The sequence below is a fragment of the Sinohyriopsis cumingii genome, chromosome 12, assembly GCF_028554795.1.
Source record: "Sinohyriopsis cumingii isolate HCF-2022 chromosome 12, ASM2855479v2, whole genome shotgun sequence".
NCBI classification, from domain to species: Eukaryota; Metazoa; Mollusca; class Bivalvia; order Unionida; family Unionidae; genus Sinohyriopsis; species Sinohyriopsis cumingii.
The window spans coordinates 36,735,175-36,749,888 of NC_142972.1; the positions used below are offsets into that span (position 1 = coordinate 36,735,175).

The 14,714-nt window shown below is 35.8% G+C and overlaps 1 protein-coding gene and 1 pseudogene across 1 annotated transcript; one reads left to right on the forward strand and one right to left on the reverse strand.

Moving 5' to 3' along the window:
* Window positions 1-1,099: 1,099 nt before the first annotated feature.
* On the reverse strand, window positions 1,100-4,797 carry LOC149786267 (toll-like receptor 6). The gene has a single exon (XM_089978166.1). The coding sequence runs from the start codon at window positions 4,783-4,785 to the stop codon at window positions 1,141-1,143; it is 3,645 nt and encodes a 1,214-aa protein (XP_089834292.1). The 5' UTR covers window positions 4,786-4,797; the 3' UTR covers window positions 1,100-1,140.
* Window positions 4,798-6,892: 2,095 nt separating this feature from the next.
* Window positions 6,893-14,714, forward strand: part of LOC149786268 (uncharacterized) — a 60,374-nt pseudogene continuing 52,552 nt past the window's right edge.

Sequence of the window (14,714 nt, forward strand, 5' to 3'; positions counted from 1 at the left end):
TGCAATAAATACACAATAGGGAGAAGGATATATAGAAGATGGAATATTATAAACGAAAAAAAGGCAAGGATACGAAAATAGACAAGATACGAGTTAATACTATTTAACACAATATATAAACCAATTCTACATGAGATACGAAATTACCTCCTAAAAAATACACGTATCACAATTTCGATCCAGGAACTATAGAAGACTTTGTTCATAATATACATTTCAAAACATATACCAGAGCACTTTTCGATTAAGTAAAATATTTTGATCGAAATTATCATGGTTTCATTGATAACAAAGTCTTACATAATGTGGGTTTAAGGGAAAAAAATGTAAATGGATACAAACTATGTATAACAACATCACGTACTATATAAATGGAGCATTGACGGGGAATTTCCCACTAGAGAGATCAGTAAGACATTTGTCCTCTATCAATCCTCTTGTATGCTTAATTAATACAAGTATTGGTTACCGGAGAACTTGCTTTTAAAAACCATAGAGTTAGGGTAACTGAGTAAGAAGCGAATAATATTGTGAAGCCAATAATATGTGGCCCAAGCGAGGTAGAGCACACTCTTACAACAAACAAACACTACTTTGCTTTTCTTCTTTTTCGCTATATTTTTCTTTCTTTAGTTTTGCATACAACATGGAGAACTTATATAAGGATAAGGTGCTTTTGGATTAAATGTAGTTTTCACAAGTTATGATTACTTTTCGTCATTTAGGTTCGCGCATGTCAGAAACGAATTATACTCAACGGGTGAGACGAAAAGGTCCCCTGGTGTTTTAAATGTATTGTTCAGCAAAGGTGGCTTTTTGGATGCTTAATCAATAGTACAGCATAAACTATGATGTATGCGGCTTTTAAACATTAGCAATGACATTTGTCAGACAAACAAACGATTCAAACTTCAATCATGACACAGCATATCAAACATTTTTCCTAAACCACGCGTTGTTATCAGGCAGTTACAGTTCAAACCAGTGGCCAACGTAGATGTATCAATAAAATATTTTTATCTGAAATAATAATAATAATAATAATAAGAAGAAGAAGAAGAAGAAGAAGACGAATTGCTGATGAACCAATAAAAAACAATGACAATAGTACAAATACTTTAATCCATGTTTTGTTTTTACTTAAGGCATAGCATATTTGATCTTTTCCCAAAACCAAGCATCGTTCTGGTGTACGTACGTGTTTGTCTGTATATAATCTTTCAATTCAGGGACGAGTTTTGATTTATCAATGTTATCCAAAAGAATCATAATGATCCTGTTTTTCTTTTCCGCTAGGAGCCTTTGATGAGCAATATGAAATTCGTAATGGCACCAATCGCTCTCGACAAAATTATTTGATAATACCATTATTACACGCTTACTGGACTCAATGCTAAACACAATGTTGTCTGCAATCGCTGCTCCGACAGGGAAATCTCTATAATGAACGCAGAGTCTGTAATTCAAATCATTTTCTAGAACTGGAACTAGCTCATGCACCACATAGTATTCATCCTTACTGCTGTAGGAAACAAAAGCATCATATGGTTTGTATGCATCTGTTTGGTCCTCTTCTTTATTACAGATTCGCCAGCCGAACTTCACGTAAATCCAAACTTCCAGAAAATCGCGGTTCCGGAAAATGGCAAAGACAAAAATAACTACAATCACGACAGCCACGAGTAAAGTCGTTAGCATCGACACCATGATAACGTTATGTGTTAATTCCTTACTTTGACGCACGTTAATAACTGGACACAAATCCAACAGCAATGTATCCGACAAATTTATAGTCGTGTTTGTGGGTGAAGTAGTTTTTGTGGTGCACGTCAATTCAGAAAAATCTTTTAATCTTTTAACGTTGGAATACATAAAATTGACAAAATGTTTTATAAATTCACAGTCACAAGTCCATGGATTACCAGAAAGATTGAGCGATGATGCAAAAGATATTTCGTACAACACAGATCCTTCTACTTCGTGGAGCAAGTTTTTGGACAAATCCAGATAGTATATCTCAGGAACCTGACTGAAAGATCCAGATTCTATAAACGTTATTCTGTTTTTGCTAAGTGATAATCGTTGTAACTTGTTCAGTCCAAAGAAAGTTTTTGAGGAAATTGTAGATATGGAGTTTCCATTAAGATGTAATGTTTTCATTAGTGACAGTTTCGCAAATGTGTAATCATGTATCGCATGTATATTTGAATCATTCATGGAAAGATACTCGAGGTGTAACATCTTTGGGAAATCATATATCGACACTACAGATATATTATTTCCATCCAGGTAGAGATGGGTTGATGCCGGAGGTATTTCTTCTGGAACTTGATCAAACCCTTTTCTTTCACATCGGATCAAGTTAACTGATCCGTCAACTCTGTGAAAGCACGCACACTTATCGGGACAGATGTGCAAACATGCACAGGCATCTGAGTTACAGCACGAACATTTGTAAGCGTTACACTCACGCTCATACTGACAAAGGAAATCTTCGATAGCATCTCTGTAGAGCAAGGAATCACTGGTACCATCGAATATTGTGCAAGTGATCGTAGACAGATCTATAAGATGTTTATCATTTAATTTGGGATACAACTGCCATTTTTGTATCCATTGCATGTTACAATCACAATTGAAGGGGTTTCCTGTTAGACTTATCGTCGTAAATATCGATGATGTTTTCAGAGCAGTTTCATCGAGGTGTCTTATCTCATTATAGGAAATATCTAGAGACTGAAGATTAAGAAGGGATTCGAATGCACCACTATATACCCCTTGAATTTTATTATTAGAAATAAATAAATGTTCAATCCCTTGAAATGTCCTAAAGAAATTAGAGGAAATATTCTGTCTAATATTATTGTAACTGAGATCAAGCTTACGAAGACCTGCGAAATTACTATGTTGAAAAAAATTTATGTCGGATATATTATTGTTTCGTAAATTCAGATATTTAATTGTTGTGTCTCCGAATGCATCGTATTCTACATCATCTATTTCATTATTTTTAATGTAAAGATTCTCCAGACGTCGTAAATATTTAACCGTTCTTGCCCGGATAGTTTTAATTCTGTTGTTGTTCAGGTTGATTACTACAATGCCACTGGTACCCGCAAATGTTGAATTATCAAGGAGCTTTATGTTGTTATGCCTCAGATCCAAATATAACAGATTATGGAGTCCTTGAAACGATGGTAGCTTTTCTATGGCATTATAAGATAGATTGAGAACACTCAATGCGAGGAGAGGTTGAAGACACTCTCTGTGTAAGGTACGGATCTTATTACGTTGCAAAGCCAGAAAAAACACTTTTGATAGTCCATTAAACGCATCCTTACTTATTGTTTCGATTACATTTCCAGAAATATGTAGCTCTTCAAGATTTTGTAGAGACATAAATATATTCGGAGCTAAAATCCTGATGTCGTTGTCGGAAATATCCAGATATTTCATCCGTGAAAAGTGGCTGAGGGACGACATCTTTATGTTTTCAATACAGTTGTTTTTCAGAACCAGCTTTTGCAAATTGTGCAGATTTTTTATCTCATTAAAGATGGGCATATTTAGTGATAAATCAGATAAATCGAGAACAGTTAAATTTTGGAGATGGCTCAGTAGTCCAGAAGAAACGTTTGTCAGTCTGTTCTTGTTTAAGTTCAAGACTTCTAACCCATTGACGTCCTGGAATATGTAACTGGATAATGATGCTATAAGATTATTTCCTATATCCACCGATGACAAAAAATATAATCCCCTAAAGGCGTGCTCTAAGATCTGTTCTATTTTGTTATCGCATGCAGATAAATGTAGCAGATTATCTGAAATATCAGAAATATTTATAACTATTTTCCGAAGATTATTTTTGCACAAGTCAATTACTTGTAAGTTTTTAAAAGGGGCATCACATAAAAGACCAGTTTCATCCAATGTTCCGATATTGTTATCAGTGAAATTGACCAACCGCAGATTGTGCAGGCGGCACAGAGATGGTGCAGAAGACATTCCGCTCTGTATAATCGATAATTCCTCGAGAAATGGTATCGTTTCAAATGCAGCCGTGTGGAAAGTTATTTCTGCAGCATTATATATTTTAAGTTCTCTCAGAGTTGTCATGCCATAGAACGTTTTTTCCGGCAAATAATCAAACTGACAATCTAAAATAGTAAGGGCAATGCAAGAATGAAGTCCTCTGAACATATAGGGATGCAATTTACTTTTCATCAATCTGAGAGGATCGCAAAGAAGTGTTAGGGTACTGGATAATACAGTTCTGTTGAAAACGTCGAAATTAGTCATCTCATTGATGTGCTGAAGACTACAGGTGATACTAAGGTAGCGGCTGGGAACTACGTTCAACCAACAATCACACTCTGGGGGGCAAAAGTAGTTACTTGGTTCATTCTCATTTTGAATCGTCCTTGTTGATTCTCGTATGATAGAAAGGTTTGGTTGCATCGTACTCAATACCGGAAATAGTGAAGGCGGTTCAGGTTTTAATCTTGGCTTTATCGAAACCTCCTGCGTAGCCATGATTGTCCCTTCAGTTGAATTCGTTTCTAAAGCCGGCGATTTCATACTGGCTTGAACCTCGGCAGTTTGATGTAGTATGTAATGGATGGATTCAGTTGTATCCCTTGTATTGGAAGGTCTTTCTGAAAGCACTGTTCCTGTGAAAGTCAAAGCTGAAACGTTCTCATGATTTCCAGTAGAAAATGCAATCAGTTCAGATAAAATTGCACATAAGAACAACAATTTTACTGAAGTCATGGTCCAATTCATCATGAATGCAAAAGCAACTATATGCCTGCAAAGAAGATAATTAACACATTATATATATATATATATATATATATATATATATATATATATATATATATATATATATATATATATATATATATATATATATATATATATATATATATATACATGTATACGAATCACGTACATTAAAAACAATCTGGTAGCAACATTAAGTTCCATGGCTCATCTTTCATGTGAATTGCTTAGTTAACCATGTGTTTGTATTGTTCTACCTGTATCATTAAAACCATCTTTCATGTTTAAATCCTAAGCGTGTATTGTACTGATTTAATCAGTGTGAAAAAGAGATTATGCATGAAGTCATGCGTGTTGAAAGTCGTTATATTTGCATGTATGAAAATATGTTACTCCACCCTTTGATATAGATCATTGTGTGTTAGATAGTAAGTGTTAAGTCAGATACCTTCCAGGTTTGTTTGTGCTGTGGTGTATTGGGGAAAAAACATATAGTATATATTTTAGTTTCGTTTTGTGCAATTGATGGAATGTTCTTTTTTATACCTGTTTGTCTTTGTTTTTCTAACCGATGGTGGATAGTAAAAGTCATCGAGAAAGAACCCGGTAAAACCCCGGGAAGAACCATCGACGCATGGGAAGCTAATGACAAGCTTACTTAACATACCGGGCCCCACAATTGAAACAACGCGAACAAAAGGGTGAGACATGTACGTTATCTGTAAAGATGACCACCTTAGACCACTCGGAAACCCGGGAGCCCTGGTGATATGTTGCATGGTATGTATACATATGTGAGCTACTTCCTCACTTTGCATATGATTAGGTGTTAGCCTGAAAATATTTGTTTTTCCTACACTTTCTCTTTTGTAAACATGATGGCAAACTCCATAGTAAATATAAGTGTGGTGCTATCACCTCTCCTTGTTGATGTAAATATATGCTGGATGGGAACTATACGTATGTGTTCTATTATGTTCTCATATTTAATTCGTCCCCTGATATTCCTTTAAAACTAAGCCATCGTCTGTAAATAAGCGGTGTTTATCTGTGATGGCAAAGTGTGCCTGAACAATGTGTATCTGTTCCAATTAACGTATCGATTAAATGGTTCGAATATTAGAGACAACCGGCGAGAAAACTACATAGTAAGATGAAGACAATATTTCTGCAAATTAAAAATCTGAATACGATATCTTATTCCAGTCTTTCTTTAAAATGATGCTTTCGACATGAATTCAGAAAATGTAATACCGCTGTCGCAGTTGCAGCCAAATACTATACAGGTGAAAAGGATCTCAAATTTAAAATTAATTAATATCGACTCGCAAAAACAGGACCTTATTCAATCAGCTGAATTAATTGAATATTAAATTATTACCTATTTGAGATTCTGTTTCCCACATAGTTTAATTTTAGTTCCAATATATTGCGCGAACTAAAATAGTCCCATATGTAGTTAAATTAATAATGACCAGTTATATAACTAGTAACATGCAGATCCATTCAAAATATAATTCGAAGGGCATCTGTACTTCTAACGCAATAAAATATAAAACACATACAGTATCATCAGACACCATGAAAATACCGTGTTGTCACATAGTTGACTTCGAATAACTTGCTTTAGCTCCAATCTCTATATCGATGATATTATTTGCAGTGTTTCAACTTACAGAATGTTTATTCCACTATTAAGCATTATAATTTTTGGATATTTTTGAGACTCGACGATTACTGGATACAGAAATAACCCCTATGTGACCGGACATTTGCATTATTTGTTTTCGAACAGTACATGAAGAAATGAACACATTTTATCAAGAGTCTATTTTGCATGATATTGCATAAATAAATAAAAACCATTAGTTCTCTATTTGGTGCACATACTACGCATCTAAATAGTATTCTGTCAGGTGGGAGACATAGTTCCTAAACAGAGGCGTGTTTAATTTCTAGTAATAAATTAACACTTAAAACTACGCTTTTCACAGAGCTGTCTCTATGTTACGGCACCCGCCCATCTTCTCCCCAGCGCTCTAAAAGTAATCATATTCGGACAGAAGTACCTTTTGCTTCCAATGTATCGTGTGTGCAATCGATTCGAAAAATGGCTGTTGAAATCGTTGATTTTGATTGTGGAAAAGAACAGGTTCCAACAGGCTCTGCGAGGAAACCTCTTAAGGTCACAGCCAATCAGTAAAGCGTATATTGCGCAAAATTACAAGTGGCTATTTGGATCATTCAGAATCACACAAGATGTTAAGTAAACAAGTTGTGATATTAAATATATTAAACTACACACACTCCATGTAATGTGAACCGAATATGTGTTAAATCCTGATGTACTATTATAAAATGTGATACAGAATAATAACAATAATAATTGTATGTACTTTATGCATACCTACAAACACTCGCAAAGAATTGAACTATTTTCTTCCCTTGATAGTTCTATATTATAACGTTTTTTCGTCTAAAGCATTTGAAACGATCAAAATACATAAGTTTTACACTACGCATTTGGGTTACCTTGACGATTGGCCTGACTGGTTACTGCATGCAATGGCGTGGGATATGACAATATCTTTATAGGAATGACCTATTCCTACTGCTTGTGAGAAACAATCGTTGCATCCGCAGTTGTACCTAGCAAGTTTCACTTGATTTTTAACAAGCTTTTATAGGGATACAATTCTTGCCAGTTCAAACTCTGTGCAAGAGCTGTTCAGACCTCGATTAACAGGTTACTGTTCGGTTAATGTATTAGGGTATCATCTTCTGTAAATTACTGACCTATTCTGCCTTACCTTCAATGTACGTGTTATTGCTAAGGACGATGCCTGGCTTTGAAAGATCTGTGCCAACCAAATCCTGAATTTCCCGCCTAAATATTGCGCCACCTCTCTTTCGCAGTTCTCCTATGGCATTCATACTGCTAATTTAAATTTGCCACACACTCAGATATTAATTGAGGACACCAGAGTGTCACTATTGTGCAGACTTCATGGCCACATAGGGTCAGCCATTGGTTTCATTCACATAACCATACCGGGTAAAATTTTTGTAACATAAAAATCCTTATCTTCAGATACTATTTTGCCCATGGTGCTCCCCGAAGCCACTTCCATGAATCGGTCTATATTCTTTTTCTCATTAACTGAATTTATTTGTAATTATTTTTCAAAAAGTTATTTCAGTACACATATAATGTCGTGTATATGTAAACATGAAAAACTACATATCCTGGGAAGTACTGATGGCTTAGTTTCAGTTATCAGTGAGAACTGAACTCAAAAAATAACTCTATTCATGTCGTAAAGCAACTAGTAGTGAACTAAGTACTCGGTTTAAGCGTGTGGAATTTGTTCCATCTCTCTCAAGCAGGTGACGTCTTTGAATTTTGAATATGTTAATCGTATAAGTCCACGTACGTTAGTACAAACTAGTCGAAACATAAACTGATCTTTTATTAATTTAAATTTTTATTTTTATCCCATTATTTATATCACGTTTAAGTTGAACTACACCAGTTTTTAAAGAGGCTAAAAAGTTAGCAATTTATACAATAAGAATTATTTATGATAAATATTTGAGGATCAATGCCATCACAACTTCTGTTTGAATTTTATTGTAGCAATGCGTGCTTTAGACTTGGCAGACATTCCACTTAAATCAATTTCTATTTGAAAGTAGATTAGTTAAGATACAATAACAATTCTGGACAAACTTTTGGATCTCAAAAGAATGTTAGATTTGATACACCAGTCGTGGTAGTCGGCAAACTAGATCTATTAACTGCCATTACCAGATAAAATTTCAAAATAAAAATACCTTGACGTGTATGTAGTTTTCTACTCTCTCTGGCCAAGAACAGAAATCTGTGTTACGCGTTCATCTATCAATTCTACGCCGAATCGTATGATGTTTACACATACAAGTAATACACAAGGAAAATAGCCAGGTTACCTTATATAGTTTTTGCTATACTATGACTCCAAATGGCCTGTACGTCAATATACTCTCTCGCCGAAGGGTCAGGTAAATGTCTATGAAAGCAAATGTTTACCTGTTCGATCGGCTTTAAGACGCTAAACATTATTGAGGGCTGGTCTTATTTACGTAGTCATGTACTATGTTTAGTACAGAGAAATCTCTGTCTGCTTCGTGCACAATATACATCATTGATATGTGAAACTGTCGTTAAAAAGCTGATCCATCGACTTTGTACTTACTTGACCAAAATATCGAAGATTTATATTTACAGGCTAAATTTGTAAACATATACAAGCAGCGTTATTTAGTTTAAATTGAAAAAGTATTTATGACTTTGGCGCTTACCCCGTTCACTACCCACACCCTTAAAAGCGTCCAATGCAAAGTATCAGTGAGTTTATCTGGAAACATATATAACATTGAAGGGGTTTACACTAGACGCATCCTTCCCACGATGAGCTCAATCTTGAAATATGGGCTTGAGCGTTAAGAGACGTTACACTATAGACCTAAACAAGGCAGGAAAATGCTACGCATATGGAAAGATATTTTATAGCCTCATTATTATACGATTTAGCAGAACACACTCAAACCTTGCCTTGTCAAAGAAAAGACTTGTTTAAAAAGCGTGTGTGTGTGTTATTTTCGTATTGTACCCTTTCCGAGGTTCCACGAGAGCAGGTACACAAACGCGGACTCAGATAACGCATCTTTATTCACTGTCAAATAAGCATTAACATGTAGAATTTGCATTAATATAAAATACCGTAATTACTAGTATATGCCATATTCAATTTGTAATATTGAAATATGTCATGCTCATCAACAATAGGTTTGTTGTAGAACAGTCTAAATGGCTTTATTTGAGCATTCAGCTGTTGTAGAATATCTTCCAATCGCAAAAGATTAGTACCTGCCTTTGACAATTGAACATCTTATAAACAATGAGGTGCATTCAATGTACAGTCAATGTCTGTTCGTGTCTTAACATTCCTCAACCATGACAGAGATCCGAAATGCTTCACATGTAGCCTATCATATGGTATAAATTGGCATTATAACCAAAGGAACAACTACAATATATGAGCCAATCCATATTATAGATACGTAAAACTTCAAGTACTGGATGGATAACAGCGTATTCTCCTTGTGAATCAAAAATGTTCTTCTCAAATATTAGTCACACAGAAAAATGCCTTTAGGCAGACTTAATGCGTTAGATGTGATACCACAAATACGCCATATAATACTTTGCTTTCACGTCTATTGATTATACTATACCCTAAACCAGGTACACCAGATGACCGAGTGGTCTATTGCGCTCTCCTTTACAGCTCATTGACTTCTCACCTCTGTCTGCATGGTTTCGAGTGTTATTCTCAGCCAGTGTGGGTGTGTGAGAAAACATGGAGTAGCTTCCTCTCTATCGGTTGTTCTTTCGGCCTTTATTTCCATATCCAGATACTGACCACCATGTATATCATGTACTGCGATCACCCTCTAGATAACGATTGCTAAACAAAGCGGACACCATGTAAGAATGTACATCCTCACAACACCACAACCAGTAACACCGTTGCAAAAAATAAAAAACAACCTTCCCTTTCTAGTGTATCGGACAGCTAAATAAACGAAGGCTTAATTAACAATCATTTCATCTCTCGACAAAGAAATTATAAATCATTGCCGTATAACGGTTTAAAAAGCATCTGTCCCCATAAACCTTATTAATTGTTCTCTGGCCCAAATTAATGTGTTCCTCATAGATCGACAGAAATTTGCATCCTTATAGTTTCCATTAGATAATTTATTTTACAGAAAAATATAATTGTGACCACCTGAGGTCAAATAGAGATCTATATACTATTGTTGGTGTGAGGACATGGTCATCCGTGCTTTAACATCTAGCATTTTAAAATTATATTATATGTTCTGAACAATTGTTTTGGTTTGGACTCCTTGTAGTGGATGGATAAATCCACTGAAATTTATAGTATATTCTAAGCTGGAATTATATTTCATTGATTCAAGAAAACATTGTTGACACATCAACACTTTAATAGCTACAACAGACACATCATGGAATTCAGTTTTGGATTTTTTCTTGAGTGTTACTGAATTGTATTCAGGACTTTAAATTACTATGACTTGTGTCTGTAATTCTTGGATTATTTTGGGATTTAATTCGCAAACCGTTTTTGTATTTTCTAATTTTCACTTTGTTTTCTAGGGAAATAAATATATTTGTTAAATTTTACAAAGCTTGTTGTCTTTCATTCTTTTCTGTTACCTTTTTTAAGAGTATAGATTCGTAACATCCGCACCTCTGTAAATAATGCCTCATACAATACAAACTATATGCATAATTCAATATAAACACATACTCTATTTTCTGTTTTGGATATATTTAATACGTTTGCAGTGTTTTGTGTGGCTTACGAGTGGAAGCAAGGTGTAAACGTTCTCCCCGATATCTGATTTCATGGCATCTCTACTTCACAAATGTAGGTCCCATTACCGATATCTACCTGTTCAAAGATGTACTGAAATCATTGATATTCAGGGTTCTATTTTCAGTAATGGACAGGTCAATCAGCAGAATTAACTATCGTCCTCCCAACCAACAACAACATGCACAATGTTTTCAAGCGTATTTGTTGATTTAAAGACTATTGATTGAGGTGAGTGTGAAGGGCACTCCAGATACAAGACGTATTACAGAAATTGTACATGTTTTCGAAAGAGGGAGCTATAACACTGGACAACAAATTTTTACAAAAGTCATGTTACTGAAATAAAATTAGTCAATTCTTATCAATTTTTATGTGCTGAACACGAATATGACAGTCAAATTGCAAAATTGGCTCTAGTTTTTTTGTAATCTGCAAGAAATTAATGTTTACATAACGAAATGCATTCCAATAGTAAAAGGTCAACTGTAATAGCCTACCTATAAAAAATCAAGTCATTGACTACATCTTAGATTTCTTCGCCTGTCTCTTGTACAGCTGTTCGGGAGCATCTCTGAGGAGTGTCCAGCAGTAGTCAGCCAGCATTGTAGTGGACCATTTTCCCTGGTATCTTTGTTCCATTGTTGCGATATGTTGATGAAAACGTTCGCCGTGTTCATCACTAACAATACCACAGTTGCTAGGAAAGAAATCCAAATGGGAATGAAGGAAGTGAATCTTTAGAGACATATTGCAGCCAAGTTTCTTATACTTCATCAACATGTCTTCTACTAGTTCCTTATAGTTTTCTGCCCTAACATTTCCGAGGAAGTTTGTAGAAACTAGGCGAAAAGCATTCCATGCTTGTTTCGCGTCACCTTCCAGCAAGTTGTTGAACCAGTCATCTTTGAAAAGCTCTCGAATCTGAGGACCCACAAAAACTCCCTCTTTAATCTTTGCTTCGCTGAGTCGAGGGAATTTTTCATGCAGGTATCGGAATGCTGGCAAAGTCCGGTCAATGGCTTTCACGAAGTTCTTCATCAAACCTAGTTTGATGTGAAGGGGTGGTAGCAAGATTTTCTGAGCCTCAACCAGAGCTGGGTGTTGGATATTCTTCTCTCCAATGGCTACATTCTGCCTGTGAGTCCATTCCTTCCTCATGTAGTGCATTTCCCTTGCTCGGCTATCCCACTCGCATAAGAAACACATGTATTTTGTATATCCTTGCTGCAGTCCCATTAAAAGGGCAACTACCTTCAAATCACCACAGAGGTGCCAGCTGTACTTGTTATACTCAATGGAATTCAGTAGCTGCCTTAAGTTATCGTATGTCTCTTTCATGTGGACAGCATACGCTACTGGAATAGATGGAAGAATGTTTCCATTGTGCAAAAGCACAGCCTTGAGACTCAGTTTCGAAGAGTCCACAAATAGTCTCCATTCTTGTGGGTCATGAGTGATTTTTAAAGCATTCATGAGGCCCTCAATATCGGAACAGAATATCAGATTACTTTCCTTTCTGAAGAAAGGCTCCAATTGCTGGTGGCGCTTTCGATATGCAGTAATTGTGACATCTTCTTCTAGAAGATTCCATTGTTGGAGTCTTGATCCTAGCAATTCTGCCTTGTTCTTTAATAAGTCCAAATCACGAATCAGGTCATTTAGTTCTTCCTGTGTTATTCTGTGTGGGGTTGATGATGCACCACAGTGAAAATCTGGATCACTGCATGCTGATGGACCAGGAGAAGAACAGGTCGACTCACCTTTGTCTTCGTCAGATGAATCAAGAGAATATTCTGCTGGAGGTTCTGGAATAGGAAGTCCCTCACCATGTGGAACTGGTCTCAATGCAGACGGAATGTTTGGGTAGACTATTCTCGACTTCTTTCGCTTCGTTATTCCGCCGGAAAGAGGAGGAACCAAGCAGAAGTAACAGTCATTTAGGTGGTTGCTTGGCTCTCTCCACACCATTGGGACTGCAAACGGCATTGATGACCTTTTGCAATTCAACCACTGTGAAAGCTGTGTTGTACATGTAGCACAGCATATATGCGGAGCCCAAGGCTTTTCTTGGTCACCAACCTTGCATCCGAAGTAAAGATGATATGCCTTCTTCACTTGAGAATTGATACTTTTCTTCTGGTTGGCAAATGTCACTTCCCCACAAATATAGCAAAAATTGTCCGCGGTATTAACACACTTTCGAGGCATTACTGTTCTTTATTGTACGTAAATGGATAAAATAATAAGTTTTATGTAACAGTAGCTTGAACTGTCTCGCACAACGTCTAAAATATTTTAAATGCTGAACCTATCTGATTGGGCTTTATATAGTACACTGCTTACGTCAGCTTCAGCAGCCGCCTGGCATTAGTATAATAGGCCTACACATGTATAGTACACTGCTAACGTCAACTTACTTCAGCAGCCGCATGGCATTAGTATTGCATTGCATCAGAAAATGATGCAATCAACTGTGGATGATGTGAGCATGATGGTATTATGCAATGTTACATCATTATTCCGGATGTTGCTGCAGTCCTACTGGAGAAATTTACACAGTGAAACATAGAAAATGAGGTATATGAATATCTTCAAAACGAGAGCCAATACAAATTTTTCACGGTTATATTCGTGTTCGGCACACCAAAATACTACAGATTAGGGCCTTTTCAAGTCAGTAATGATTTCACTGTTGACCAGTGTAATAAGAAACACTCTTACTTCCATTAACAACTGATATATGTAATTCCACTTTCCTACTTTAAGATTATATAGTCTTATGTAACTATGTTTAAGCTCAAATAAACAGTAACAAAAGAAAAAGTGAAAACAACACGGTTTGAAAAATAAGAACTTACGGTTTTAATAATCAAAATCAAAAAAAATAATCCAAGAATAATCCAAGAATTGAATTTTAGAAGTCCTAATAATGAAACGTTCTAATAAATTCAAGTTCGAGTCCCGACGAATAATACAAAATGGAAGGCGATGACGTATAATGTAATCAGTATGGTGTTGTTTCGTCTACAGTACTTTTTTATTCCACAGTCAATGCTATTCCGGTATTTGAAATTCAAAATACAATTAAAATAAATGTCTTTGTCCAATAATTCTGTATGAGCACTCAAATATTTCCAGAGGAAAGAATTAATCTTTTAGAATCCAAAAAATTCGAATGCGAATTAAAATGCAATTCCCAAACTGGTCACAAACATACACTTTCCAGTGTAAAGAAAAAGCATCAACGGAGAAATAGTTTTAAAAGCAAAGGCTGTACAGTAACTTGACACGCAAAAATGATTCCCAGATGAGGGTCAACTCTCCAGAAAGTTCATGAAGTATTTACGTCTAAATGCACGTAGTCCCAGAAACATGATTTACTTAGAAAAACGGTGGGATTATTGGGGGTGGAAGTAACGTTTCTTGACCCCGTCCCTCTTCCGATAAAACCCGACTCATAATCTGTTCCGGCTGATCTAACTT

Excerpts from the sequence above, each read along its gene's own strand:
- LOC149786267 (XM_089978166.1), bottom strand. The coding sequence starts at position 4,785 with ATGATGAATTGGACCATGACTTCAGTAAAATTGTTGTTCTTATGTGCA.